Genomic DNA, 23,099 nt, shown 5'->3' with positions numbered 1-23,099 from the left:
TGTACCCCAGCAAGATTCGTGCAGAAGGGTGAGGTAGCCCTGGGTGTTCTACTGCCTGCACTGTGTGTGCCCCAGGTCAGACTGGCCAGTGTGGGCCTGGGAGGCATCTTCGCTGGGACACTCTGCCTCGGTGGTCCTGCATGTCCCTTTAACGTCTCCCTGGAAACAGTCAGATTAAATCTGTATAACAACTTTGAGAGTACGGCAATTTTCACTATGTTGGTTCTTCCTGCACAACAGCAAGGGATATCTTTCCCTTTTCTGGTATCTTCTTCAATTCCCTTTTTCAGAGTACTGTACTACTTGGTCATGTTGTATAATCTTCTTGATGCTTTGTGGCATTCTGCTTACCAGTATCTTAATGAGGATTTTTGTGTCCTCATGATTTTCACTATGTCCTCATGATTTTGTGTCCAATGATTTTCACTAGAGAGATTGGCTAGTAGATCTCTTTTTTGGTTGGATCCTTCTCTTGTTTGAAATATTGCTTCCCTTTCAGTTTCATTAAAGAGTTTAAAAAGTAAGGATGCTAGATCTTCTTTAAATTTCATGGAGAATTTAGCAGTGAAACTCATCAGGACAGGGTTTTTCCTTGTTGGTAAAGTTTTATTTTTATATCTTCTTGATTCAGCTTCAGTAATTCATTTGTATATAAGAATCTATCCATTTTTTCTGATTTCCTTCGTATTAGAATAAAATTTGTCAAATTAGATATTCATGATCTTCTGGATTTCTGTATGCTCCATTGTGATTTCACCTTTTTCATTCCTAATTGTATGAATTTGGGCCTTTTCCTTCCATTGGTACAAACAAATGTTTGGCTAAGTGTTTATCAATTTTGTGTAATCTTTCAAAGCACCAATTCCTTGATTCCTTGATTCCCTGTATTGTTTTGTTAGTCTCAATTATGTAAATTTCTGCTCTGATCTTTATAATTTCCTCCTTCACATGATCTTTGAGTTAGACTTGTTTTTCTGTTTCTGAAAGTGTGAGGTTCAGCGTTGGGTTATTTCTTTGAGCCTCTCCTGTTTTCCTGATGTCAGAGTTCCCCTCTTAGAACTCTTTCATTGCATCCTATAAGTTCCAGCATTGGCATTATTATTTAATTGGAGATACTGTTCAAATTCTTTAACTTCATGGGGGACTCATTGGTTGTTCAGCACAGTATTATTTTATTTCATATATTTTTGGAATTTCTGCAGTTTCTTTCACTATTGATTTCTAATTTCACTGTACTATGATCTGATAATATGCATGGGATGATTTCAACTCCTTTGCATTTACTTAAGCATGTTCTAGGAGCCAGTATGTGGTCTACTTTGGGGAAGTGTGCAGCTGAGAAGAAGGTATACTCAGCCCATTTGTTCACAGGTTTGGTTCAGTTCTGACTTTTTTTTTGTACCGGGGAAAGAACCCAGGACCTTGTGCTTGCCAAGCAGGTGCCTATGCCACTGAGCTAAATCCCCAGCCCATTTCTGACATTTCTTTGTGGGGTTATTTTTGTTGCTTGTTTGTTTTTGTTTTGCTCTTTTGGTCTAGTTCTATCTATTTGTGACAGTGGGGAATTAAAATCCCCTATTACAATTTTGTTAATGCTTATTTGATTTTTCATAACTGTTAATATTTGTTTTACATAATTGGGTGCCCTGGTATTTGGTGCATTTATTCCTTTTGGTCTTTTCTCTTAATCAGTATATAATGACTTTCTTTGTCTTTTTGAACTTCAAACTTGGTTTGAAGTTCACTTTGTCTGCAAATAGAGTAGCTATCCTTGTTTTTTTACAGGTTCCTGCCACATGAAGTATTGTTTCCATCCTTTGACTGTTAGTCTATGAATTTCTTTTTGAGAAAAAATGTGTTTCTTGTATGCAGCATGTTGTTGGATCTTGTTTCTTGATCTATTCTGTCCGTCTGTTTCTTTTGATTGGTGACTTGAGACCACTTACATTAACGGTTGTAACTGATATATACTGGCTTATCCTTGTCATATTATTTTCCTGTTGTTGGTTCACTGTTTTCCCCCACTCTTTTAATTGCTTGCCTTGCCTGGTGGCTTCTATTGGTGTTCTTGGAACTGTGGTCTTTATCATCTCTTTCTAAAATATTCTTTAGAACATTTTTGGAGAGTTGCTTTGGTGGTTATGAATTTCTTCAGTTGCTTTTTCTTGGAAGTATTTTATTTCCACTGATTTTGAAAGATTTTTTTTCAGGGCATATTAATCTTGGTTGGAGGTTGTTTTCTTTCAAGACTATACACAGAGACTCCACGCTATTTAATACAAACTTAAGGGTTTGTATTGTGATTCTGATGGGCTTTCCTTTATAGGTTGTTTGCTTCTTTTCCCTAACAGCTTTTAATATCTTGTTCTGGTGCTAAATTTCTGGAATTTTGTTTATTATATGGCTTGGTGTAGATTTATCGTGGTCATGGATAATTAGAGTTCTTTTTACCTGCTTGGGAACTTTTCTCTCATTAATTCTGTGAACAGGTTTTTTTTTTTTAATGGTGTCTGTGTTTCTCCTTACTTCTCACTGATGCTGATCAATCTTATGTTGTTCTTCTTTGCATCATCTTGCAGGTGTTGGATTGATTTTTCATAGTCTCTATTTTTAAGAAATCCTTCTTTTGTTGATCAGTAACTGCAATCTTGTCTTCTAGATCTGATAATCTTTCTTCACTTTGGTTCAATCAACTGCATGTACTTTCAATGAAATTTTAATCTTTGAATATCTATTTGAATTAGTTTCATGGATTCCATGTCTTTCCTATGTTGGGCATCTACGATTTCTATCGTTTTCCTAAATTGCCTGGTTTTTTGAACCTGTGTCTATTCTCTATTCACTAGCAAGGCCTTCGTTTTGATCATAATCACTTTTTATATACCTGATTAGATTTTCTCTGTAGCCTCATTCATCTGTTTTGTTTTGGGTTTTTTGTTTGTTTATTTTTACTTTTACCATTTCAGAAAACTTAGGTGCATGGCTTCTGATTTCCTCTATCTTATTGTCTCTTGGACTTTTCCTGGGTGAGCTAGAGATCTGAGATTGTATTTTGCTTCTGCATCTTGTCATTTTTCTATTGTTTTTAATTTGCTATGTTGATGCTTGTAAATTTCTTATAGTAGATAGTAGCTTTATCGCTAGTATTAAGGCTTCCCTAGGGAATGTGTATTCCTCAGAGATATCTTTCAGGATAGCTGGCTTTTAGACTTTGTGTCTGTCCCATGATCCTAGCTTGTCAATTTATTAGGGATGAGAAGTTTGTAGCTATTTGGCTTAGTACCCAATTCTTTGGCACTGGATTATGGTTATAGTTATCACCCCAGTGTTGGCACACTAGGAAGAAAACCGATTACAACAGGTATAACATCTTGGCTAAAGTGGTACAATTAGCAACAACAGCATCACATATAGCCTAGAAACTGACAAACCATGGTAACTAGTAATTTTTATGGCTTTAACCACAGAAGCAAGATCTACAATAATATAACAAAATTCAGTATAAACTAGGAACTGACATGCAATAGTTTTTCCCTAGTACAGTAACTTTACATGTGGTGATGGTGGGGGGGTGGTGGTTAAGAGGGATGGGTTCAAAGCAGGAGAAATGAAGAGAAATATAGTAGAAGCAAGGCACAAAGGATCATCACCCAAGCTTTGGGAAACTGGAGATGAGAACAGGAGAGAAAGAATAAAGGAGAAAACAAAAGAATATCAAAGTGAACCATAAAGACTCACATGAAAATATCTAAACATCAAGAAAAAGTTGGGGAAATAAGAGAAAAAAGACAAACAAAATAACAAAAGTAAAAATCTAAATAACCCTCCCTGCAAAAAGGCCAGACAGAAAAAGGAAAATCAAACAAAGAAAAACAAAACAGATTAAGCGCCTGCCTTGGAAGCGCGTGGTCGTGAGTTTGATCCCCAGTACTGATTAAAAACAAAACAAAACAAAAAACAGAGCAAAACAAAACTCTGATGTCCACAATTCTGTGGTAGAGTCCAAGTTAGAGTGCCAGTCTGTTCTGGCTGATGCTGCCAAGTCTCCAGGAGGAAAAGAGCTGGTTATGGGGCTCATCTTGGCCTCCAGATGTGGGGGCTGGTGCCAGAGTCTTCAGCCAGCAGCTTTCTCTGTGTCCCTCAGTGGCCACAGATACCCTGTGGGTATCTGTGTGTCTCTCCCAGTTGTGGTTCCACCCTGAGACAGAGACAGCCTGATGGGGCTCTAGTACACATACAGTTGGCCCCTCTCAGCTCTTGTGTAGCTTCCCCTGTTCTTTTCCCTCGGGTCCTTCTCTCTTCTCTCTCTCCTCTCATGCTGCTGGTCACAGGGCAGGAGCAGTGTTGTCAGCCAACTCACTGCCCCTGCTGCTGCCGTGGAGTTAGCGCAAGGCTGCTCCATCCTAATTCTCCCTCCTCTCTAGAGTGTGTGTGTGTGTGTGTGTGTGTGTGTGTGTGTGTGTGCTGACTTTCCATGGGGTTCCCCATCCTGGCCCAAGGCTGCTTAAATCCTGGCTCCATTTCCCCCCATGCTGCTGGTCACAGGGCAGGAGGGGCCATGCTGTTTTGCTTGCTACCTTCACCACTGCTGTGGTCCCTAACCTCATCGTCACTCGAGATTTCAATTACTATGGTGCATGACAAAAAACAGAAAAAAAAAGGTGGTCCATCAGGCAGGGAGGGGCCTCCTGATCAGCCGCTGCTGTGTGTGTGGGTGAAATTTTGTGCCAGGCTCCAGTGCTGTTTGGAGGAAGGCAAAAGAGGTGAGGGGCCTCATACCCTAAGTCTCTCCTGGGTGGTTTGAGTTTGTCACTATGTAGTCCCTCAGATGTTTTGGAAGTTCCCAGAATGGTAGTTCCTGCTCCGCACACAGGGCGCAGTGCATGCTGGTCCACTGATTTAGAAAGTCTGGTGTACACGTTTTGTTTGACCAACAAGCCTCTCATTTCAGACTGATTTTGACATCAGGATGTTTGTCCTTCCTTTTCTGTCCATCACCTGGGCTTTTAGTAGATTTTGTCTGAGGAGCTCCAGAGTGGCTCCTCTGCTGTTCAGTGGTTCCATCTCTCTCCTTGCTCTGTCTTCCAACCTTCTCCTTGAGCGAGACCTGATTTATCCCGACTGGTGTGCATGCAGACAGTTTATAGACTGCCTGTGACCCTGCCGTGGTGTGTGTGGGCACTCTGGGAGCCAGGCTGGGATCTCAGCTAGAGGTTGGGTGGATTTGCAGGCTGAGTCCTGTTTCCAGTGTCCAGCAGGTGTTCGCTGGTGTGATTCTGCCCTGCAGCCTGCATGCTTCCCTCCTCACCAGTCTTCCTGCCCTTGCCCCCGAAGAGTGGGCCCTGAGGAATAGCACAGACGGGGAGCTGCTGCACGAGAAGATGACAGGCAGGGGTGTGGAGGGCTGGGAGAGAGGACCAGGGTCCCGGATCCCTGCGCACGCGGGTCTGGTGGGGAAATGAGGCTGCTCATGGGTTGCTTGGTACAGATCTCTTGTTCCTGGGCACTTGGTGGGCATGGTGGGGCTATTGTTCTGGGGCTATTGTTTGCCAAAAAGGCTGCCCTTGTTCGTGAACATCCTTCCTGAATTGTAGCAGTGGTTTGACTCCTGTGCATCCTCTGCTCTGTTGTGGAGACCTGCTCTGGTTCGAGATTCAGACTCAATCACGTGGCATTAGCACACTCCTTGCAGAGGGCACCCAGTCTAGGCATCTTACTCTTCTGAACAGACTGGGACCCTTAGAGGACCATCTTTTGACAGCATATTACAACGTGGAAAAATGGTCTTGCAGAGAGAGGAGGTGGCCTTTTGGGTTGTGTTGCTGTTATTGTCAGGCTCTTGCATCTCCCAAATGAGGGCACACAGTGGCCTTCTCTTTCTGTACCTTGGTCTTGCCAAACTTTAGCAGAGATCACTTTATGGGGTAGGTTGATGTTTTAAGAACTTGGGGGGCTGAGCAGTTTCTCACTTCCAATCCCTCCAGGGTTCCAACCAGCTGAATGAAACGCTTCTGAAAAGAATAAACAGTGCCAGGAAAATCCACCTGGTCCCGTGTCACCTCCGGGACAAGTTTGTGCTGCGTTTCGCCATCTGCTCCCGCCAGGTGGAGTCCACCCACGTGCAGCAGGCCTGGCAGCACATCCGACAGCTGGCGGATGATGTGCTGAGGCTGGAGAGGGCCTGAAAGCCCAGCCAGCAGGTGAGCTTGGCCCAGGCTGGGAACGCCCCATTCTTCCAGGTGTCCCCATCCTGGCTCTGCCACCTAGCGCTAGGGACTGAATCCCGTCCCTGGAGAATGAAAACCGACTCATGTTCAGCCAGAAGGAAAAGAAGCACTACTGCTAATAATTCTTCGAAAACTTAAAACTTTTATCATCGGAAAGAAGGTTATCAGTCTCTATAACATCTCAAATGCATTTATCAAGGCAACTTACAGTCACAGCAGGCTGCTATGTTAAGCTGGCCAGCTTTAGGCAAACGAGGGCAGGAATTTCTTTACTCCCCTGACACAATGCTTTCTGAAAGGAGCACATTTACACTCCTCCACATGAGGATGGGCCCCAGCAGGACAGTCCTACAACGGACATACAGGGTCAGATGTGATGTCAGTGACACGAAGGATTTTACAGCTATGTATGTGGGAGCTGAAAGAGTCGGCCGTGAAGGCCTTGCACAGGTGATACAGGTGTCACTGCACCAGAGTTCTCTCTCTCCCTGTCGGTTTGGTCCCACTTAGGGAACAGAGCAGTAAACCCAGCTCTGTGACTGCCACCTCATTAAATCCTGTTTCTCTTTATCTCCTTCCTCATTTCCTGTCTTTTATCACAACCCTTGGAGGATGCAGATTCTCACTGTATCTTCTGTGCTCCTAATTATAACCATGAAGACCTGAACTATTATAGTGCTCCAAGAACATCAAGTTTAAAGTTGCATTTCATTCTGTGAGTGGCTCTGGCAGCTGCAGAAATGTAAGGCCAAGCTAGCTACCTTGCCAATGGAAACAGGCTGAGAAGTGCAGTAAGAACCTTCCTCTGCTCTCAGCTGAGACCTCCTTCCCCAAAACGACTCAAGCCTTAGCTCAGACATCTCTGGAAGGTGTCAGGGAGGGGCTGGTGTTCTGAAATACTTACTTGCTTTAAGTATAAAAAATACACACAAAACAAAACCCCATCAGGCAAACACTCCTCGTGAATATTCCACATATCCCACAAGCTTGCATCAGACAAAGATCTTCTTCCCGTGCACCCAGAGTAATAAAAAAAGCTGTGGCCCTGGAAAAGTCAGAAACAGACGCATATTTCTGACAGAGATCACAGTTCCTGTGGGGCCTTTATATTTGCTGCAGATTCAAAAGAAAAACTGGACTCTGATTTTCTTAAAAGCTGGTAGGGTACCAAGGAGTTATAATGCAGCTCTAGCCTGGTCAGGCTAACTGGGCAATGGAAAGTCTTGGCACCTTGGTTTTATTCTTTTTTTTTTTTTTTTTTTTTTTTTTTGTCTTTTTCCTTTTTATCGGTACCCTGGATCGAACTCACGACTGCCTGCTTGCAAGGCAGGCGCTTATGCCGCTGAGCTAAATCCCCAGCCCCCGTTGGTTTTATTCTTGTGCTTATCTGAGGTTATCACTTCATGTCCACATGGCCAGAATTCTGAGCAAAGGTGGAAACTATTCCTGTTTTACAGAGTGGAGGGAATTAGGCAGAGATTCTAGTTGATATTGATAAAATTTGTCACTAGAGATGTCAGATAAGCAATGGCAACTCTGTCTTTCAGTTCAAACTATTTTACCCGGTACAGTTGCCTCTGCTATTCTGGAGAAATAGTACATTCCTTTTCTATACTCAAATAGGGAGCACACAGAATGTTACACTTTTATTTTTGGAATGCACCTGAATGTTTATGCTATTTTTCTCCCTGCAGAGATGAGAAGTTGGGTGAAAACAGTTTATCTGGAAACTGGACGGAGAAGAAAGTAATCATTGTCCCACTCCATGGAGCTTACCTGCTTGTGGCCTCATGTTAATCAGACTTGTGACTGTCTTTTTCTGTGTCTCATCAATGAAGAAATATTTACTGTATAGTTAATCCAAGTGATTGTAGCTGTTACTCATGATCTGGCTGTGATATTTGCTGATTAAAAATCATAGGTTTTCATGCACACAAAGCCATCAATGGTAGCAGAAAAGGCTTACAGAAGTATTTTCCAGGGCTGTCTGTGATCACTTGAGATTATACCTGTGGTCCTGTCACATGGCTAAATGCTTAATAAACATCTGAAGCATCTGCTCAGTGTCAAGTGACTGCCTTCTTCTATCTGTGTGCTGATTGCTATGGTGTAAAATGCCCAGATTCGCTATGCCTAGATAGTTTTAAGTGGTATGTATTCCACACATGCTCACTGAGCACCTACCCCAGGTGCTCCCTGTTCTAGATGCGTTATTAATAGTACGGAAGTTTTATGTGGAGGTGACTTCAACAAACTCATAGCCAGGAGACAACTTGGATCCAGGCAATGAGCTCCAAATTTTCTGTTGTGATGTTCTGATTTCTGGGGCCTTAGTTTTTCCTGTGTGAAATCTGTAGATACCCATACCAACCCTCTGCTGTTTTGGAGCAGCTCTGTCTTGCCTGTTCACAAATGTAGTTTGAGGAGAAGGCTGAGACAAGTCAGAGGCAGGATGGTGGGCAGCAGGTGGCTCCAGGGCTGCTGCAGGCAGCAGGTCAGCTGAGGGCTAGAACACTCCTCTTTGAACTGGTTTGATCTTTTGGGAACAGTGTCTAAGACTTCGGTTTAGATGCAGACCCAGCAGAGAGAAAATCTTGCAGGGGAGCTGGCTCATTTTGAGGTGGCCCCATCTCTCATTCTCAAGATGCATCTCTGACATAGGGCTCAGACCCCAAACCACCCAGCCCGAGACAGGAAGAAGGGCATCCTCCCAGTTTCCATAATGAAGATGCACTCATAGCACTTGCTCTAAGCCAGGCATTGCTGTGCTTAATCTAAAATACTAAGACTTGGATATTCTCAGAGGGAGGTACCCTTATCTCATTTTATAGACGCAAAAAGTGGGACTTGAGAGCTTTGGTGACCTGCCTAACGTCACCTGCATCATCAGTGGCTGAGCTGGGACTGCAGCCCAGTCAGGCTCAGGAACTCCCCCTACCCTACCCACTGTACTGTGCTTTCCAATATTCCATGTGCTCCCCACAATGAACCATGTTATGTTTATATCTGGATGCCCGATGCTTAGTGATGGCACTTTTGGAAGGTCACTGGCCCCGGGGGATATACTCTTCTGAGTTGAATGTGCTGTTGGGAGGTGGGGTCCCATCGGAAGAGGAGGTCACCAGAGCTGTGACTTGGAAGGATGTAGCTCCCTTCCCAATTCCGTCCCTGCTCTCTCTGCTTCCCCATCCCCATCCCCATCCCCGGGATATGGGCAGCTTCTCCTCTGCCGTCCCTTTACCATGCCGTCCTGCCTCAGAGCCAGTCAACCAAGGATTGTTAGTTGAGCCAAGATGAACCTTTCCTCCCAGAAGCCGTGGGGGTCAAGTGCTGTGACTCACCAAGAAAGTGACTAAGACAAACACTTATCAGGGATTTCTGCCCTTTGAGAAGAGCCCCGGATGTCTACCAGGATAAAGTTTGGAACCTGGTCCCAACTAGGCAGACAATGCCCAAATGGCTCAACACAAGGAAGCTTTTACAGGACTGGACTATTCGGATTAGTAAGTGATCAACCCACAGCATCTTATTTAACTCTGGGTTCAGCCTGGTGTCCTAACAGTGAACTGACCAGGGTGGGGTGGGAGGGGCATCAGAGGCTGACTCGGTGGCCTTTGGTGGCTGTTGATCACAGTACCCAGCTAGGAACAGAGAAAGCCCGAGGCTGAATAGAAGGATGTCTGGTAAGAAAGGGAGAGGGAAGACTTAACAGCTATCTTCAAGTTCTACTTTCCTGCTAGTCTGAAGAGACTTCGTTGTCACTCCAAAGAGCAAATAACATAGATGGTTTTTCTTTTTTTTAATGTGAAGAAAAACTTAAGCTATCAGCAAGTGGAATGTGTCTCTTCACAGTACAGTGTACATTACACCACTGTAGCTCACCATGTAAGCACGGGAGACCTCGAGCTGGGACAGAGTAAAGACATCTTCCACAAACAAAAACCAGGCTGCAATGCAGGCAAACCTTAAACTCTGTCCTACATCCGGGATTCCAACGTTCTCTGAAAATAAGAGACTTTGGCCAAATTATTAAAGAACAAGGAGAAAAATCCTGAAGGTAGAAACACCATGAAGGTGTGTTATTTTTCAGGGCTGCACTCTAACTGGGGCATCCACATGGGATGCAGGGGCAGGCCTGGCATACAAACGACACCCCACACACAGGCAGTGCTAGTGGGTTGGCCCTGGCCGGCTACTCTACGGAATTTGCCTGAGTTGATCCCCTCTCCTGTGGCTGGTGAGCAGTGGAGCTGGGACTGAAGCCTAGAGATCCCCCGTGCTGGCCTAGCCCTACCCCTCTGCCCTCACCCTGGATGCTGTAAGAAGGCCTCGTATTGTTTCATGGGGCTGCTGTAATGTGTACCAGAATTGCGCAGTCTGAGGAGGACAGAAGCTCCTTCACAGTTCTGGACACACGGTGTCAGCAATGGCTCTGCTTCCACCAAGCCAACAGATCATCCGGTAATCCCGGAGTTACTTGGCTTGTCGACCCATCGCTCTGGTCTCTGCCTCTTCCCTCCATCTTCTCTGCGCCTATCCAGCTCTTCTTCCTAAGCACACTTGTCCTACTGGAGTTGGGCCTCCCCTAATCCTGTATGAACTCATTTTTGACGTGACCAAGTCTATTTCCAAATAAAGGCAGATGTACAGATCTGTGGTCTAGACTTCAACATAGCTGTGTGTGGAACAATTCGATTCGTACAACACCAAACTGGAAACCCTAAGGAGCATTGATTATGGTGGGTCACAGAGGACAATGGCCATACAGTTCATTTTTGCTTTGTTATGCCCCACTGCAAGTATTAAGCAAAAATTATGGGAGGCCAATGCTTTGGACTGAGCTAGGTCCCAATAGCCCAAACCAAAATAGAGTCATTCAAGGCCTAACACAGTCAAACAAACTTTAAGTAAGAAGGTGGATCTCTAAGCAGGCCAACCCAACAGTATAAGGGTCACAGCAAGCAATCAGAGTTCAGTCTATGAGAGTCAGTAAGATAAGAAAGTCATACTGTTTACGCCTTACAAAGAAATTAATCTGCTGTAGTGTGATGGTAACATCAGCTTTTTTTCTTTTGTTCTGTTTTCTTGTCCTGACTGTAGAAAATCCATTGTCCTGCCTTTGATCAATGCAGATGCTTGTTCAATTTTGTACAATTCATGAGGTTACCCTGTTCTTTTATTTATTTATTTACTTATTTATTTTTTGGTACCAGCAACTGAACTCATGACCTTGCACTTGCCAGGCAGGCACATGTGTCACCAGACTAAATCCCCAGCCTCTATGAGGCTACCTGGATTCATGAATAAAAGCTAAAAACAATGTTATATTCATTGTAATTCTGTCTTCTAATACAGGGAAGGGACTGTCTCCACTCACCAACTTGCTCATGCTGATGATGCCACAGGTACCGCCTGCCTTTTACAATTCATTCCATGTGGCCAACGAAAATCTTGCACTAGAATTGTGCCTTCACTGGTTTCAGCTCACCACGTCTCATTTCCTGCAGGATGGCTACATGTCCTCCTTAGACTTCACTCACCTTCTTGCTCACCACAGTTAGGGATCAGGAAGGTTTGGAAATCAGTGGGATTTTAGTCACACTTAGGTAATTCCACAGAAAAAGAATTGTTTCAATTTGTTTGCTCATCTTGTCTTTCCTGCTTCAATCCATTCACTTCCCAGCTCACCTTCAAACACATTTTAAACTTCTTGAAAAGCAAATCTGGCAGAAAAGAATGCATATTACTCGGCACCTTGTAATCCCTCTGCTCAAAAAAACAAAAAACAAAAAACAAAAAACAAAAAAAACCCAAATGAACTCACTCAACTGTGCACTGGCATTATCTGAGATCATGTTTATAAAACTCATGAATATGGAAATGAGCAGCCATCTCCCAGAAGCCCTGGAGCAGACTGGCAAGGTCTGCTGTATGTGGGTAAAAACGCCTTCCTTGAAGGTTCAGCAACTTCTCCCCAGAAGACAGAATAAGCTACCCTGCCTGTGTTCTGCAGGAAAAGGGTTGTAATAGCTGCAAAGCTCAAAGCAGTAAACTCTTACATACAGTGCTGAATCATTAGGAGACTATCTAATGTGTCCCACTTTTCAGGTGAACAAATTTTGTTAGCATAAAGGGCCTGAATGACAGCACTGTATTATTAGTAACCACATATACTTCTGTTGAAAGTGTGCATATGCCAGATACTTTCACAATTTAAATAGTACGTAATGCATCTCTTTTATTTCCCCTTCTGATACTGGGGCTTGAACCAGGGCCTCACGCTGAGCTTCCTCCCAGTCTTTTTTATTTCGTGACAGGGTCTTGCTAAAGTTGCCCAGGTTGGGAGCTTTTGTTGACGGTCCTTTTAGAAGCCTTGTCGGAAAGGAGACTGAGAACCTGCAGTAGACCACGGGGTGCGAGGGCTGCAGAGCAGTATGGGTGATGAACAAGCTGGCTCCAGAAGCCTGCGAGAGTCCTACCTAAAAACATTAACGCGGCTCCCCGCTAGGACAAGAGGTGAGCGCTGGTGTCTGTCTTACGAACCTTTCCAGCGTCCACCAACTCTCACCACGTCCTTGTCTTTAATTCCCAGCACTTTTATTTTTGTTTGTTCCCTCTTTACTAGTATGTTCGCGATACACTGTAAAAATACATTTATTGTGCGGAACTGGGACGTGCACGTGTCGCGTCTGGATCCTTTTACTTCCCTTCCTCCCTCCTCTCTCCCCCAGTCTCCACATCCCGTCCCACTTTTTAAAAAACGAGCCCTGTGCACCATGAGCGGAACACCACCTGTCACTTAGGCAAACCCACTGTCACCCTCGGCGCCTGTAAAGTCGCGCGCGGGCAGCCTGAGAGACTTAACGACGCTGTCTCAAAATAAAAGACAGTGGGATGCGGGAGTCGCTCTGGGAGAAGGCCGTGGGTCCAACTCTTAGGACTCAAAGAGAAAAACAGTAAGCCCACCGCGACTGGACAGCTAACTTATCATCTAGCCGGCGCGACCCAAGCGGCCGCCGCGGCACGTACGTATGTACGTACGTACGCACGCACGCTCCTACGCACAGCTCAGAGAGGAACGTGTCACGCCGCGCACGCGCACTTCGCTCACTGCGCAGGCGCACAGCGCACCGCGCGCTTTTCGGAGTTCTGGGCGACCCGGCGAGTTGCGCATTGGAGGAGGTGACCAGGCGGGGCGGGGGTGCGGGGCTTGCTCGGCATTCGCGCAACAACTGCTACGGGCTGGGCCGGGGAGTCTCGTTGTGGCGCCCTTTTATTTATTTTGTTTGACTTCTGTGGTGCGGAGGGCACTGGGGCGCCGCCGGGGTGGGGCAGGGCCGCTGGGGCTGCCCGTTCGCCACCTCTGGGCCCCCGCCGGTTTCCCCGGTGCGTTTCCTGTGCTTCGCGGGGTGGCACTTCGGGCGGACGCCTAGTGCAGGCCGAGCACCCCTCGCCGAAAACCCGAAGCACTCGGCCTCGGAAACCTCCGAGCCCCTTCTCCCCCGGCACCGCAGTTGAAATGTCAATGCATGACACTTGCAGTCCTGCACGAAGGTATTAAAATGAGGCGTGCAGCTAACCAGAAGCCATGCATTTATGGTCTGTGGCATCCGAATTTCTTGTGCAGACGAGTCCCCGCCCTAAGCTGGTATATGCAGATTAACGCTGCCGGCCAGAGCGCTTTGGACCAGGGATGCTCGGCGCATGCAGGGAGTCAGGGCTGCATCACGCTGCTGGCGGTGCAAGGTCCCTGTGGCCAGGGACAGGCTGTGAATTTCCATGAGTAAGACACAGATACTTTCTCCCAGGGCTCACTGTGAGGAGTGAGGAACAACAGTGAGCGTTTATCAGTGTGAGAACCATTTTGAGTGCTTTGCAGACCTGAGACCGTTCCCCCTGAGCAGTTTTAGCGCACTATGTTACAGGGGAAACAGACACGACTGAGATCTGTCCAGAGTTGCTCACTGCTGGTGGGAAGTAGAGCACAGGCACCCTGGCCTCAGACCCGGTGCTCAGAATTCCTGTGCTCTTTGCCTCTGGTCAGTGGTTTCTGGTGTATGATAGGAGCCCTGTCAGGTTTTGTTTTTGTTTTTTTTTTTTAAATGATGTCATTTTAATGGAGACCATAAATGTAATAGTAGTTTCTTCTTCCAGTTATCCAGTTAGAAAGACAAATGCATTCTTAAAGTAATCAGAAAATTATGAAAATACAGAAATGCAGTTTTATATCAGTTCTCCTTAACTATAGTTTTTAGACTATAAAGGTTAAGTTGACTTAGAAATAATAAAGATAAATGGTAAAGATGTATCATTGAGCAGCAATGGCCAGCTTTTGCCTATCCATATCCATATCCATATCCATATCCATATCCATATCCATATCCATATCCATAGTTGTTGGATAAGTAATTGAGCTGAAAGGAAGAAGTAAGATTTGGGAGGTGACTATTGAGACAGGTGATGATGAGAGGGAGAATGGAGGTTTCTGGGAACGGTGATTAGATCCCTGAGCTGTTGGAGAAAGTCCAGGGTTGCAGGTGATAAACTGGGATGCAACTATGGAGAGGAAGAGGATGACTGCAGTAATTGTGAGAATTTTGATAAATCCTTCCAAGTCATCTGTGTTTTAGTTTCTGGTTCCAGTATTGTATAAAGGACATTAAGAGTTAAAATGGTAGAGTGGGAAGCAGGATGAACTGTTTATCTAAGTTTTGACTCTGTTCAACTTTATAGCTTTATACAAATTAGTCCCACTAGACAGTATTTTTATTAAAGACTTATAAAGACCCACCTATAATGTGACACATTCTCTGCAAGGCATTGTTGGAGATGCAAACTATATTAAACATGGCACTTACATGAAAATAATTTGATTATTCTAGGTAATTTGAAAGGTAAATTTAAAATACACAAGTTTTTACTTTTTACCTTAATGTAATGTTCTTAGAAAACTAAAGTATTTTTTATAGATTTTTCTTGTGAATACACAGGTAGATTCTACACGTGCAACATCGTGATATATTCATGATTGTTAAAATAGGAACAGGCTCAAAGAAATAACTTAGAGAAATCTAACGTAGAAGCACTTTACTAGTAGGCTGTTTGACTTTTGCTGTTTTATCTGTCCTAACAGTTGTTGGAACGGGGATTTAGCTCAGCAGCACAAGCCCATGCTTGGCAAGCACAAGATCCTGAGTTTGCTCTCCAGTACCAAAAAACAAAAACAGTTCACATTCACTGTGTGTGACATTGGGAAATTGTGAGGTTCAGCAGCAGCTGTCTCCGGAGTAAGGCATCAAAATCGTTAAATATCTTTCATATTTATGATCCATTTAGCTTCCTCTGTGACCTTTGGCAGTAGCATTAAGACACACTGGATCCCTGGTGAAGTGCCCAGTGCTTGGAAAGAAACCGTATGTTTGACTTTTGGCTCTTTTCATAGCCAGCTGTGTGACTTTTGGTAAGTTCCTTAACCCAGCCTTGGTTTCTGCATTTGTATACTGGGAACATTAGTAGTTTCCAGATTATTTTCATATTCACTACCTGACTTGATTCTTATGATGCTGCTGCTTCGCTTGACAGATAAGAAGCTGGCACGTCCAGCATAAAAGTCTTGCTTAGCGTCATTCATCCAGGTTTTCACTGAGCCCAGATGTAAACTCCTGGTTTATCTTATATAATCATAGTTTTACTATGCTTCCATAGTGCTTTTCTTTTGGTGATTAATTTCTAAACCTTTGTGTTTAAAACTTAAGAATGTTTTCTCTGCCAAGAAAATTAGATAACTAAAATACTTTAGCTCCTAAGTCACTCTTAAGACAAACTTTAATCTTAAAGACTTCATGTCAGTTTATCTTTATGTCTTGAGAGTTCACATCACATGGCAGGACTTCCATTTCTTTGGATATGTTTAAGTCTTTATAGTTGCTATGAGCATGGTTTATTTTGAATAAAAAATACTGAGGAACTGATGTTAAAGGAAACGGTTTTGTTTCCTTTGTTCACTTTACATCCATGTATCTCAGTGCTCCATTTCTTATCATTTATTAATTCACTTGGTTCTGTTGTCAACGTTCATTTTTTCCCTCTTTTCAGTGTTTTAACCTGTTGTTTGTTTTACTTACTTTGTTGACCACAACTTCTAGAAAAACGTTGAATAGTACTTACAGCAGTATGTGTTGTCTTATTTCTGAATTTTTGATTTTATACCATTCGGCCTCTTTCTTGCCAAAAATTTGGTTAAAGTGGTGTCTATTCATAGACTGAAAAGCTCTGTATTTTAAAAACTACCAATAAATACTGAATTTAAAATATATCTTTATATCTTGAGTAAAGTCTATGATTTACTTGATATTTCTCTTATAAATAATGTCATTATAAGTAAGTTTTATAAGTTAAAAACTCCAACATAGTTTCCTTACCAGAAAGTTTTAAATATGTTGAAACCATCATGTCTATTTTCTTCCTGCTACTCGTATATCTTTCATTTTGGTCTCTTGTAGAACCTCTAGCATGCAGGCCCCCAGCTCTCGGTCTGTGCACCTGAGCGAGTGGCAGAAGAACTACTTTGCAGTCACATCTGGCTCATGTACCCCGGAACAGAAGGCAGATGCATACCGCGCACAGATACTACGCGTTCAGTATGCCTGGGCAAACACCGAGATCTCCCAGGTCTGTGCTTCCAAACTGTTCAAAAGGTATGCAGAGAAATACTCTGCAGTTATTGATTCTGACAATGTGGAAACTGGCTTGAATAACTATGCAGAAAATATTTTAACTTTGACAAGATCTCAGCAAGCTGACAGTAACAAGTGGCAGTCTGGGTTGTCAATAAACAGTGTTTTCAAAATGAGTAATGTGCAGAAGATGATGCAGGCTGGCAGGAACTTCAGGGACTCTGTGCTGGGACCTGCGGATGCATCGGTGGTGATCCAGCAGGAGGTCCCTGTCTTTGATTTTCCTGACTCTGGTGTTCGTGGGGGTGCAGGAGACGGTGACCTGTTACCCAGCTCAGTTCCTGACACAGCCAAGATCCATGACATCCCAGGCAGCAACCCTTGGAGGTACCCTCAGAGCATCCAACCATCCATGGTGCCTGACAGTGCTCGGACTTGTCCCACATCGTCCAGGCATTTAGATGGGTCAGCCACAGCCAGATTCCACACCACGCCATTGTTTGGAGGTGGCCCAAAGGAAAGTCACAGCTCTCCTCAAACCAACACAGGAAAGCAAATGTTCTCATCCAACCTGTCTCCTTTTTCTTCTGGCTGTGAAAACCTCCAGGCAAGGAGGGCTTTTTATAGTTCTGTCTCCATTGATGCTCTTTCCAATCCAGTACTGAATAAGACTTCTAACAAAACAGAAGATGACAGCCCAAGGGAGGACAGAAATCTGCCTACTTTTAAAACAGCAAAGGAACAGTTATGGGTAGATCAGCAAAAAAAGGGCCAACAATCCCAGCGTGTACCAGGGTCCTCATATGGGGGTGTGAAAAAGTCTCTGGGGGCTGGTCGATCTCGAGGGATATTTGGGAAATTTGTTCCTCCCGTGCCAAAGCCTGAGGGGGCAGAGCAGGATGGAGGCATGCAGTACAAGCCGTCCAGGGCAGCGCCCACAGAACCAGTCCATACTGCTGACGAGCGGCTCAAGAACTTGGAGCCTAAGATGGTTGACCTGATTATGAATGAGATCATGGATCATGGGCCTCCAGTGCACTGGGACGACATCGCGGGAGTAGAGTTTGCGAAAGCCACGATAAAGGAAATAGTTGTGTGGCCCATGATGAGGCCAGACATCTTCACTGGGTTACGGGGACCCCCTAAAGGGGTTCTGCTGTTCGGGCCCCCTGGTACTGGAAAGACTCTGATTGGCAAGTGCATCGCCAGCCAGTCTGGGGCGACCTTCTTCAGCATCTCGGCCTCATCCTTGACCTCCAAGTGGGTGGGAGAAGGGGAGAAGATGGTGCGCGCTTTGTTTGCTGTGGCGAGGTGTCAGCAGCCAGCTGTGATATTTATAGATGAGATTGACTCCCTGTTGTCCCAGCGAGGAGATAGTGAACACGAATCCTCTAGGAGGATAAAAACGGAATTTTTAGTTCAGTTAGACGGAGCAGCCACATCTTCTGAAGACCGAATTCTAGTAGTGGGAGCCACAAATCGGCCCCAAGAGATTGACGAGGCTGCCCGGCGAAGGTTGGTGAAGAGACTGTATATCCCCCTCCCGGAAGCCGCAGCCAGGAGACAGATAGTAACAAATCTGATGTCCAGGGAGCAGTGCGAGCTCAGCGAGGACGAGATCCGCCAGGTTGTGCAGCAGTCTGATGGTTTCTCAGGGGCAGATATGACCCAGCTGTGCCGGGAGGCATCCCTCGGTCCCATTCGCAGCTTACAGACTGCCGACATTGCTACTATAACTCCGGATCAGGTCCGGCCCATCGCGTACGCTGACTTTGAAAACGCGTTTAGAACTGTGCGGCCCAGCGTATCTTCAAAGGATTTGGAGCTGTATGAAGACTGGAACAGAACCTTTGGCTGTGGGAGGTGAATGGGACGCTGCAAATTAAAACGTGACATCTTTTTAGCACTGGCCAGTTTGTTTTTAGCACAGGAACTGGGGACATGGGAAGTACACTGCTTGGGACGTGCTGTGAATTCTGCACATTGGAGGAGGGTAGAAACAGTTCAGGGTTTCCAGCCGGTGGTTTGGCCTGTGTTGAATGCTTTACTTGCCTTCCAATTGTTGTCTGACGTCTGTAAGTTATTTAAGCTGCATGAGGCTGAACTTTTTGTTTTACTTCTAGGAAGTCTTGAAGGTGAATAGCGAGCTCCAATCAGAGCTTTACTCTGGAGATTATGTTTATTAGTGCGAACGTATTAAACGAAGTTCCTCTGAAGGTCTTGTGGTTCTTACGGTTGGCTGCAACAGTGATTTCCATTCCAAGCTGCATTGGTCGCTCCCATTTAGCTGCCTAAAGATTTCATCAAAAGCTAGAATAAAACTGACAGCTTTCACTTCCTTTGGCAAGTTTGTTACTTATTTTATGATTTTCTTTTCTTATCAAGACTAATAACGTGTTCAGAATTAGCAATCTATCGGAGACACAGCCACAGAACCGAAGGTAAAGAGTGCTGTACTTTTGCAGAGAATCTACAATGTTTACATTAACAAATTATTTGATACTACTTCACCACCTGTCATATTACTATTTTTTTTTTTTTTTTGTCTTTTTCCTTTTTATTGGTACCAGGGATCGAACTCACGACTACCTGCTTGCAAGGCAGGCGCTTACATATTACTATTTTTTAAAATAAATGTTTTCAGGCTTATAATGGGCCATTTGGTTTTATACATAATATATGTGCTCATTGTGAAAACTTTAGAAAATAGAGATGAAAAGAGAATAAAAATCACTATTATATTACCATATGGGAGAAAATTTTATTTCAGCGTTGATTCTCTTAGAAGTCGTTTTTTCAAGCAAAAGAAATTGTACTATGCATCAGCTTTTGTTACCTGCCCTTTTCAGGAAAGCACGTTACCATTTTCCACATTAATAGACATCTATGAGAGTCTTCCTTTATGTGGTTGCCCAGAAACCCATTGTGTGAGGTGAACTGTGATCAGCTCAGTCCTCTGTTAAAAAGGGCATTTCGGGCAGGACTGTATGCTGCTGTTTATTAAAAATGCAGTCTTGAAAAAGGGGAAGGTGTGTGGCTCAGTGGCAGAGCTCTTGCCTTGCATGCACAGTGCCCAGCACCACACACAAGAAGATAAAAATACATAGTGTCTGTGTGAACCTCCTGAGTAAAATGTGTGGGGTAAGAGTGCACGTGTTTGAAATTTTGGCAGGTGTTCCTAAGTTTTCCTCTGGAAAAATAATTCTGCCTATTCAGAATTCCCATTACAGTGAATCAGAGGGGCTGTTTGTCTGTGCCACGTAGGCACTGAGCAGTGGGGAGTTTTCTTTCTGTTAGTGTTCTTCTGCATTCATTCCTGTGAAACTCGGATGCCAGCCAGAGTTCCAGATGCTGGAGGTAAAGCTGGGAACCAGACACAAACGCTCCTGGCTTCAGAGAAGTCACATTCTGGTTCTCTCTTGTGAACACTGAGACTTGAAATGGGAGTTAAGGCGCTTTTAGCTGATGACTTCAGACAATTTGTTTCTGGGATGTGTAGTTTAAATTTTTATTCACCTGCCTCTGCCTTCTGTTTTTATACATATAAAAGGCTTTATTATTCCAACTTTCCCCTTTAATACACAATTATCTTTGTTAAGATTTGGATGTCAAGTTTCTTTAACATCTTAGAACATAACAGTGCATACTTGGACCCTTTTTGTTAAAACACTGTGTCATGGTTTGTGTCTGGATGTCCTTCCAAAGCCCCATGTGCTTTTAGGTGGGGCTTTTCTGGAGGCCGATGAATCTGGAGGGTGTGGCTGAGTCCTGCCATGCTGGGATTAGGGGTGGGTGAGTGCTGGATCTGTCTGCCGATGGGATTGGCGCCACCCTCATCGCAGTGGCAGAAAGAGGCTTGTGTGTCTCCCCCTGGCTTGCTGTTGCTGTGCTGTGCTGCCACGAGCTGCATCTCCCCAGGGATGCCTCTGCCTCAGACTCAGCCAGTTACGGACTAAAACCTCTACAAACTGAGCTGAATAAACCTTTCTTCCCCCTTTAACATTGAGTGTTGGGTACTTTGCCTCAGCCATGAGGGAAAGTAACTAAAACATACTATATAACCTTGGAATCTTAGGTATTGCTGTCAAGGAAGTCTTAGTTTTTCTCTACTGGTATTCTCCTCACATCTTCTGGGGTCTTAGTTACCGTAGTATTTAGATTTAGGGGCAGTTGCCTACTAGGTGTTAGGATTTGTTTAACTCTAACTCACTCTTTTTTAATAAATCAACTTTTCTTTTAAAATGATCTCACCATGTAGCCCAGCCCAGCCTAGAACTTGTGATCCTCTTTCCTCAGCCTCCCAGTGCAGGTACTGCAGGTGTGTGCCATCGTGCCGGCCACTGAAACTTGGCCTTAATGTTAAATTTTAAAGCTGCAATTCCTGCCAGTCCTGACTTTCAGCGCCTTTGATCCCCAGCACTGAGCGAGTTCCCTCTGTGGAGCTCGGTGTAGATTGCATCCAAGAGAAAAGCCCGGATTCTGCTTGTCATGGGCTGTGGCTCTGGTTAGCAGCTCTTCTGGGCTGCTGCTCTGCTGAGTGAGAGTCCGCTCCAGGAATACTCCAGGGAGAGTATCACACAGGAAGGAGCTGGGCAGACCCTGGGTCACCGCATCCACACAGTCTCACAGCAGCTGGGGACAACTAACTACAGGTTTCCACGGCGTTGTGAAGCCACTGTTTTCAGGAAAGTGAACACTGATTGCAGAGTCAGGTTCTTTTATAAAAAGACACCTTATCCCAGCACGTGTCATGCTTAAAATTTTGGTAGGAATATAGTAACTAACCCAAATGTATAATATTGGGCATTCATTTATTTATTATTTGGCTTCTGAGTTTTATACTTAGAAAGGACACAAGCTGGGTGTGGTGGCTCACCCTGTAATCCCAGCACTTGAGAGGCTGAGGCAGGAGGATTGAGAATTTGAGACCAGCCTGGGCTACAAAGTGAGCTCAAGTCCAGCCTGAACTGCATAGAGAGACCCTATCTCAAAAAAAAAAAAAGATTCTCTATTTTTATTTTTCTTATTTTTCCATAAATTGTTTCCAAAAATTTGACAGGAATAAAAATCATATTAATGGGGTACCGTGTAACATTTTCATATGCATGTACATTGTGCAGTGTTTAGATTGAGTTAAACACCTGTATCATGTCATCTGTCATCTCTTCAAAGTAAAAATACTCAGCATCCTAGTTGTGTGTGTGGTGTGAGGGTTGACTCAGAGCCTTTGTACTAGGCTACATACATCCTCAGACCTTTTTATCTTTAATTTTTTATTCTGAGGTGCTCACTAAGTAGCCTAGGCTGGGCTCAAACTTGAGATCTTTATGCCTCAGCTTCCCAGAATACTGGACTTCCATGCATGTATCACCACACCTGGCCTCGTCCAGCTTTTTGTGATACATGGTACATGACTGTTCTATACTCAGCCTAGTAGTATATTCAGAGCTTTTTACTCCTAGCTAACTGTAACCCCTTCTTCAGCCTCCCTAGCCTCTGGCATCCTCCATTTTCTGTCAGCTTCCAAGAGAAGAATTTCTTATGGAGCCCAGATAAGTGAGAGCAGGGCTATCTGTGCTCAGCCTGGCTTATGTCATTCAATGTAGAGATCTTTAGTTCTGCTCTTGTTGCAGAAGCCTGGTGTTCATTCATTCATGTTGTGACTGAGTAGGGCGGTGTGTGTGTGGATAGCTGGGCTGACCGCATGTCTCTGTGGCTGTGACAGTGCTGCAGTGGCTGTGGAGTGCGGGTGGCCAGATAGGATATCTTTGCCTTTGGTGCATGCCCAGGAGTGGCACGGTTGCATTAGCTGGCCATCGTATTTTTATTTTTTGAGGAGCTACCACACTGTTACCATCTCTCTGTTCCCATTTCTGCCCACAGGATGCCTTCCAGGCTTCTCTTTTCTCCACCTGGGGCCAGCCCTTAAAAGTTGTGCCTTCTGATAGCAGTCATTCTGTCTGGAGTGAGATGCTACCTCATTGTTTTGTTCTTCCCTAAGGACGTAGATGGGGAACAGATTCTCATACACCTGCTACCCATTTGCATGTCTTCTTTTAAGAAATATTCCTTTAGAAATACGTTTTAGAAATGTTATTTGATCAGGTGCTTGGTTTGGTTTTTGGCTGTTGAGGTTTTCGATTTCCATTTCTATTCTGAATGTCAGATGTATTGTTTGCAGATACTTTCACTTGTT

At 44.4% G+C, this 23,099-nt stretch overlaps 2 protein-coding genes across 6 annotated transcripts in view; both read left to right on the top strand.

Moving 5' to 3' along the window:
- Ddc (dopa decarboxylase) overlaps positions 1 to 8,284 on the top strand; it is a 62,920-nt gene extending 54,636 nt beyond the window's left edge. For 3 of the 4 annotated variants that reach the window (XM_063233510.1, XM_013145397.3, XM_023562225.2), the window contains 2 exons: positions 5,985 to 6,200; positions 7,922 to 8,284. In XM_063233510.1, the coding sequence (XP_063089580.1) occupies positions 5,985 to 6,185 (201 nt within the window). In that variant the 3' untranslated portion in view covers positions 6,186 to 6,200; positions 7,922 to 8,284. 4 annotated transcript variants of the gene reach the window in all.
- Positions 8,285 to 13,309: 5,025 nt separating this feature from the next.
- On the top strand, positions 13,310 to 19,650 carry Fignl1 (fidgetin like 1). Of its 2 annotated transcripts, none has more exons than XM_003463468.4 (3): positions 13,310 to 13,409; positions 15,564 to 15,687; positions 16,730 to 19,650. In XM_003463468.4, exon 3 carries the CDS (start codon positions 16,740 to 16,742, stop codon positions 18,768 to 18,770), a length of 2,031 nt encoding a protein of 676 aa, XP_003463516.2. In that variant the 5' UTR covers positions 13,310 to 13,409; positions 15,564 to 15,687; positions 16,730 to 16,739; the 3' UTR covers positions 18,771 to 19,650. The 2 variants fall into 2 exon arrangements, with proteins under 2 accessions (XP_003463516.2, XP_063090430.1); XM_063234360.1 differs by lacking the exon at positions 13,310 to 13,409 and adding an exon at positions 13,449 to 13,781.
- The last annotated feature ends 3,449 nt before the right edge of the window (positions 19,651 to 23,099 follow it).

Source organism: Cavia porcellus, unplaced genomic scaffold, assembly GCF_034190915.1.
Source record: "Cavia porcellus strain 051 isolate PalLab524CR breed Dunkin Hartley unplaced genomic scaffold, mCavPor4.1 scaffold_23, whole genome shotgun sequence".
Classification (NCBI taxonomy): domain Eukaryota; kingdom Metazoa; phylum Chordata; class Mammalia; order Rodentia; family Caviidae; genus Cavia; species Cavia porcellus.
Note: the sequence above shows the minus strand (reverse complement) of the source record. Positions and strands in the feature narration are given on the sequence as shown.